This window comes from Uranotaenia lowii, chromosome 2 (genome assembly GCF_029784155.1).
Source record: "Uranotaenia lowii strain MFRU-FL chromosome 2, ASM2978415v1, whole genome shotgun sequence".
In the NCBI taxonomy this organism is placed as follows: Eukaryota; Metazoa; Arthropoda; class Insecta; order Diptera; family Culicidae; genus Uranotaenia; species Uranotaenia lowii.
In genome coordinates, this window is record NC_073692.1 from 285,366,989 (window position 1) to 285,374,321 (window position 7,333).

The 7,333-nt window shown below is 40.7% G+C and overlaps 1 protein-coding gene across 1 annotated transcript; it reads left to right on the top strand.

The window, feature by feature from the left end:
- The first annotated feature begins 251 nt into the window (after nucleotides 1-251).
- Nucleotides 252-1,844, top strand: LOC129745933 (actin, muscle-type A2-like). The gene is made up of 2 exons (XM_055739327.1): nucleotides 252-1,448; nucleotides 1,516-1,844. Exons 1-2 carry the CDS (start codon nucleotides 524-526, stop codon nucleotides 1,719-1,721), a joined length of 1,131 nt encoding a protein of 376 aa, XP_055595302.1. The 5' UTR covers nucleotides 252-523; the 3' UTR covers nucleotides 1,722-1,844.
- The last annotated feature ends 5,489 nt before the right edge of the window (nucleotides 1,845-7,333 follow it).

The window sequence follows — 7,333 nt, forward strand, 5'->3', positions numbered from 1 at the left end:
CGAAGGTCGCCATCCTCCCTCAATCAAACGCGTCTCTTAAGAGCTCTGCTCTCTACAATGGCAGTTATGAGCTAAAGCTTAAAATAGAAGAACGTTACTTGTTCTGCTGATAGCTGAGGCTGTTGCGCGACTTTAGCCCGTTTTGTCTTGCTACATACCACCGCAGGCAGATTAATGTAATAATTATTTTTATCACCCGGCAACACACTCGAGCTACGAATCGCGGAATAGGGAAGGAAAGTGCGGCTGCTTCTAATTTTCCTCATCAACCAATCCTCTGCGCTTCAAGAACATAAAATCTTAAGTGACAATTTGTTCTGAGAAAAGCGAAAACATTCAAACTTTCCTCTACGCAGACTCCGTTTGGGGGTTCTGTCCACCAATTTAGTGGTTCGGGTTGTGACATTATTGCCCTGGTTGCAGGCCAGTCTGAGTTTGGCGGCGACGGTATCAGGTTGCGATAACAGTTGATCAAGTGCATCGGTGCAGCGTTTTCGCTGAAAAAAAAGATAAATAAAGCAAAATGTGTGACGATGATGCTGGAGCGCTCGTTGTTGACAACGGATCCGGAATGTGCAAGGCCGGTTTCGCTGGCGATGACGCGCCACGTGCCGTCTTCCCATCGATCGTTGGCCGCCCACGCCATCAGGGTGTGATGGTTGGAATGGGACAGAAGGATTCTTACGTGGGTGATGAAGCTCAATCCAAGCGCGGTATTCTTACCCTGAAGTACCCAATTGAACATGGAATCATTACCAACTGGGATGATATGGAGAAGATCTGGCATCACACCTTCTACAATGAGCTGCGTGTTGCCCCAGAGGAGCACCCAGTCCTGCTGACTGAGGCCCCATTGAACCCCAAGGCTAACCGTGAGCGCATGGCGCAAATCATGTTTGAGACCTTCAACTCGCCAGCCATGTACGTCGCCATCCAGGCTGTCCTGTCTCTGTATGCTTCCGGTCGTACCACTGGTATTGTTTCCGATTCCGGAGATGGTGTGTCACATACTGTTCCTATCTTTGAAGGATATGCTCTGCCCCATGCCATCCTCCGTCTGGACTTGGCTGGTCGTGACTTAACTGATTACTTGATGAAAATTATGACCGAGCGTGGCTACGCTTTCACGACCTCTGCTGAACGTGAAATCGTTCGCGATATCAAGGAAAAGCTGTGTTACGTTGCATTGGACTTCCAGCAAGAATCCATGACTGCCGCTGCTTCCACTTCCCTGGAAAAATCCTATGAACTTCCCGACGGTCAGGTTATCACCATCGGAGCTGAGCGATTCCGTTGCCCTGAAGCTCTGTTCCAGCCATCTTTCATTGGTATGGAAACTGCTGGAGTTCACGAGACCGTCTACAATGCTATCATGCGATGTGATGTCGATATCCGTAAGGATCTGTACGCCAACACTGTCCTGTCCGGTGGTACTACTATGTATCCAGGTAAGTTTTGAGTTTAATTGTTATATAGAAACAACAATCGATATTTACGTTTTATCTTCTACAACAGGTATCGCCGATCGTATGCAGAAGGAAATCACCGCTCTTGCCCCATCGACCATCAAGATTAAGATTATCGCTCCCCCAGAACGTAAATACTCCGTCTGGATCGGTGGATCCATCCTGGCCTCCCTGTCTACCTTCCAATCGATGTGGATCTCGAAACAGGAGTACGACGAATCTGGACCTTCCATCGTCCACCGAAAGTGCTTCTAAGGCTTCGGATTCACGGGTCCAAAGGAGATTTACTCAATCCAGGGATATTTATGCATTAGGTTTACATATTTTATGTTATGGTATACTGAAAAACTTTTGTTAATAAAACGATAAAAAGGAAAAGTGTTTTTTTTTACAATTTTATAGGTAAAGGATTCATTTCCTCACACTGTAGAGGGTTTCATATAATTCTATTCAAAAATATTAATTACACACTTTCAGCAGAATCCTCTTAAGTTAGTATTTGAAATTTGAATGTCTTTTGTCCTAAATATTGTCCGTCTAAGGGGAGAGGCGGGCTAAATGCGCATACTAAGTTTTTCCCATGTTTCAATAGATAGGAGTGTGAAAATTGTATGCACATGAGCGGACAACTGTTTTATATACCGACAACTGAGGGAACTTTGATCAACATGAAATTTTTTGCAGATAATCATCATTAACTAGGTCTGAAGTTAAAATATCTGAAAACTGATTTCTACATTTGAAAGCCGTTAAATTGAGTTTCAAATAGGCTAAATTTGGTTTGTATTTGGAGATTTTTTGAAATATATAAAAAGACGTTTTAAAGTTTTAAAGTATTTTTTTTTTCGAAGACTCACAAACAAACACCTCTCCTGATGAAATGATAGCATTTAGAAGCAAATGGGTTGTTTTAATTGTAAGTTTAACTTTTTTCTTGAAATCTTGTTTTATGATAAGTTTTAATCGCCGATAAATGTATTAATTTAATATGTTCATTGACACGTGCGGCGAGATGAAACGCTAGGTAGAAGAATTTGTAAAGGCATGAAGATTAGGCGGATAGGCAAGCATCAGATGAGCTTCGTAGGATAAAGTTTGGATAGGTGTTGAAACTGTAAGTCTAGGGCATTTTTTATTGGAAAGCATGAAAGTGTGGTGGTACGCCTTTGCCGTACAACAGACTACTCTGTATAGGAAGCGTGATCGACCTTTGATCAACACATTCCTAAACACAGCAGGCCAGTTGGATTGTGTACTGTCAATACACAGTCAGGATTGTGTATTGACAGTACACAATCCAACTGGCCTGCTGTGTTTAGGAATGTGTTGATCAAAAGTCGATCACGCTTCCTATACAGAGTAGTCTAGTACCACCACACTTTCATGCTTTCCAATAAAAAATGCCCTAGACTTACAGTTTCAACACCTATCCAAACTTTATCCTACGAAGCTCATCTGATGCTTGCCTATCCGCCTATTCTTCATGCCTTTACAAATTCTTCTACCTAGCGTTTCATCTCGCCGCACGTGTCAATGAACATATTAAATTAAGAAATCTTGTTTTGTAACAAACATTTCGTTATAGCCAGAGGAATCGAGACAACGGGGTGGATTTTGTCAAAAAGGACATCAACCCACCCAACTGCCTTCAATTCAGCCCTATCGAAAAATTTTGGGCAATTGTCAAGCAGAAGATGAAGAAGAATGGTAGGACGACTCGGGATGCAACAGAAATGAAAAGATAGTGAAACAAAATGGCCGCTGAGGTCAGCGAACAGGGTGTCCAAACTATAATGAATGGTATTCGCCGAAAAGTTCGAGATTTGATCAAAACCACATCGGATTTTTTTTGTAATTTTTCCTTCAAAGTGCAATAAAAAACCCACATTTTGGGTACATAACATTTTCATTTTGTTTACAAAGCTCCGAGATAGTACCGTTTCGATGCCTCCATATTCAAGATGAACTATGCTTCAATGGATTTGCGATTTTGGAGACGTCAACCTAAATTGATAAATTCTGTTGCAAATAGAATCTGGTCGGATAAAATAGATCATTTCTCCGCAAAGAAATAACGTACAACAAAAGTATAAATGTCATTTTGTAGGGTTTTTATGGCACTTTAAAAAAAATACATGCAAATCATTCGTCAGATTTTCGAATGAATTTTTGAACTTTTTTGTGATACCACCCATCATTTTCTGCACAGTACTGTTGGTAATCTCATTCGCCATTTTGTTCCACCACTTTTCCATTTAAGCGAAGCGGGTTTCTTCAGTATGCCCTACACTATTGCCCAATATTTTTCGATGGGACGAAAATCCGGATAGTTTGGTGGATTGATACTTTTTTCAACAAAATCGACCTTATTCTTCTTATACCACTTAACGAAATCCCGGCTGTAGTGCAAGGTTGCCAGGTCCGGCTAGAACTTCACCGGACCTTTGTGGGACCGAATGAACGGCAAATCCCTCTTCTGGAGACATTTTTCTTTGTAACCATTTCTATTCATTGTGTTCCCAGTGATGAAAATCTTAGTCTTCTTCCCACAACTACAGATCCCTTGCCTAATAATCAACTTACGAGCAAATTTATCTGCGAAAATAAACTATCTACCCGCAACATTCTCTTTACGCTTCGCAAGGTGAAATTTGTTACCGGGTATATGTCCAAAATCCAGTTTGACGTAAGTTTCGTCGTCCATCAAAATGCATCCGTTGTACTTGGTCAACACTTTCTCGTACAACTTCCTTGCCCTGGTTTTGGCAACCAGGTTCCTGTTGGGGTGTTTGCTTGCATGATACGACCGCAAGCCTTCTCGCAAACAAATTTGTCGAGCTGTACTGTGGTTCGTCTTGAACTTTTTCGCCAAATCACGCAAGGAGATTCCAGGATTATTGTGAGCTAATTAAGTTACCTTTGCTCGCAGCTTCCGGTCATATGTTCCACTTTTACGCCTAGTTCGTTTTGCTCGATCCATCATAAGAGTCTCCCGGTAACGTTGCAGCAATATACAGTCGATTTTGGATATTTCAGGAATTTCGCGATCTTTACCCCTGACCACGTCGGTTTCTCTACGTAAGTGTGCAGAATTTTCTCTCGCCTTTCGCGTTCCATCGTCGATAACTTTTGACTGACTGCTTCAATCTTGATGAAATTTTCACCTCTAAGTAAACAAACCATCCGGATCAAAACACTGTCAATAGATTCGCGATGTGACTACTAGGGGCGCTGCAGTAAATGAAAAGATGCGACCAGATTCTATGTGAAACAGACAACAAATTTACTTGATGCCACATTGTTTACAGATATATTTCAAGATTGCCTACTACCTTACCAGAGCACAGCAGAAATATAAATGATTGCTCTAAACGTGAAAAGCATATCAAAAACCTAACTAGTTTGGTTGTTGCAATTAAAGAAGTAACGTTTGTCAATTTTGTTTTGATCACTATGGTTAAGCGGATGATGACATCTCTGGCTGGGATCATCATCATCGATAAACTAATTCATGATAGCAGCTGCAAAGCTGTCAGATGGCTTAACAGGCTCATTTAGGAACACTTTCCCCTACATATATTGCTTGTAGATTGCTGAGTATTCGCATCATAATAATTTTCCCATTTTGGTTCCTATTCACCCCATTTTACGGTTTCAAATTGTGTAAGTCTGGTTTTTGATATACATTAGTAAGAATTGATTTGGAAGCTTGGACATCAATTATTCAGATAAAAGCTGATTTGTAACAATCTTGAGACATGGTTTAACAACGTTAGACTGATTTACTTCCAGAAACGCATTAGCAACCGAATCGTATAGCAATGAACCCTACCATGCTTTTATTTCTGCTACTGGGCTCTATTTTCCGTACATCTTCATCAGTGATAATTCTTGGTCAAGAGTGCCCTCAGGTTCCACATCAAGAACCCGATGAGATTGATTGTGAAAAGACAGTATTCTCCTGGGATTTACAACCTCTGGCACACATTCCCGGCGGAAGTCACTCGATAAACCCATTTCACATGCCGTACGGGTCTCTGGATTGTTTCATAGCGCGGTTCTTCTGTCGAAAGGAACAGCAAATTTTTGCTGATCTATACTGGATAGCTCTAGTTGACACAACTTTAGTTTGCCCCGGGTACAAGCTGAGCGAAGAAAACAATAAATGGCAGGCCGCATTCTATCAAAATCCGTGGGCTAGAACTTGCGATAGTGTCGAAAAGTGGACCCATCTGGATGTTTTCACTTATAAACAAAATGATTACATTTTGATGTACAGCTGCAAACAACATACAAAGGATGATATCGAAATTGCTGCCTGGATATTGGCTGACGTGAAGAGTCCCAGTAAACGAAAGGAGAACATACTACAGCGATCTTTGGAGGTGTTTGATGGAATTCCGATTATAAGTCGTAGTTGGTGGATTTTATATGACGATGAGGTTGGAAAACCATGTTGGAGTTCACCAAACTGTTCCTACCTGGCGGATTGCATTACAAGTAACGATGATGAGCTGATGATACGTACGATTGACGAGAACTTCAGCTATAACAAATTTATTGTGATCGGACCCCTTGTACTTACTGTTGGTTTGGTAGTCGTTTCACTTTTACGGAAGTGTTACAAGGTTCGTGCTGGTACTCAAGTAGAACCATATAGCTGCACGGCTAAGTAGTAAATATCTATGAAGCCTAGTCTAGAAGGGTTTAGATTTTTAAAGATTTGCTTGACATTAAAATTGAAGTTTGTATTGTTCAAGTGTAAACTGTTACACATCATAGTAGCTATAGGTATTTTTGTTCCCTAGAAATAGGCGATTTTGTTTCCGTGTAGGTACTTTATGCACAAAATCCATCTCTAAATTCCCTTTCCTTTATTGGCTGCATGTCGGTCGGTATGTGTCGAAATAGACAGTACAAGTGTCTCTAAATAATTTTCTTATTGACTAATAAAAATTGGCTTGGTACCACCAGATCCTGCTCAACTTCCGTAGAATTGTTGACAGTCATCGTCTACGGCAACACGTGGACGACCCGCAAAGCTCTGAAACAAAAAGGAAAATATCTCCACTTTTTGCCCATTTGGCATCGGTCGATTACTGGATCTTTCTATCGATACACTCGCATGTGTTCTTTGCCCACTATTGATCTCACTGTTGTTTCTCTTAACTACTCTAAAATCAACTCAAATATCGATGTGTGGTGATAGAGAAAAAACAGAGAAGATAGAAAAACAAGGCAATCTTACACAACACAAAATTTTTAAAAGTACACGAAATCTAAAACACGAGTGATCTATTTTTGCTTCAGTGTAATTACAAAAAGATGTAATTTTAAACTTCTTTCGATGTAATATAAACCTTTTTTTTCCTAAATTTAATGGAAATAAACTGTTTTGACTTAATTTTACATTGCGTCATGCAAAATCAACCGGTCAATGAAATTTTTATCACAAGCAATGTAAAATTACATCTGTTTGATTTAAAATTGAATGCAAATATTTAAATTGTGCCTTTTATATTTGCTGTTAGTTTGCGAATCGGACACAAAGTGAACAAGTCGGAAAACTATTCGGAAACGAGTCGTTAAAAGTCGTAGTTACAGGAGCATTTTAAGAGTCTTTTAAAGTACCTAGTAAGTTTCTTAGACGTGAAATGAAGAATTCTGTTTGTTCAGTCCGACAAGCGGACTGAGAAGAGAGCAAGAGGAGATGAACGCGAGAGGGGCTCCAGCCAACCAGCGAGCAGCGGCCTACCGGACAAAGGTATATAAACGCGCGCTCCCGCACGTTGCATAATCAGTGTTTTTTCAACTACCACCGTTACAACAGCGATCCAGCGAAGCAACCGGTGTAGAAGGAAGAGAAG

Excerpts from the sequence above, each read along its gene's own strand:
- LOC129745933 (XM_055739327.1), top strand. The coding sequence starts at position 524 with ATGTGTGACGATGATGCTGGAGCGCTCGTTGTTGACAACGGATCCGGA. Across the intron at positions 1,449-1,515 it reads TGGTACTACTATGTATCCAG|GTATCGCCGATCGTATGCAG; the intron begins GTAAGTTTTGAG and ends CTTCTACAACAG.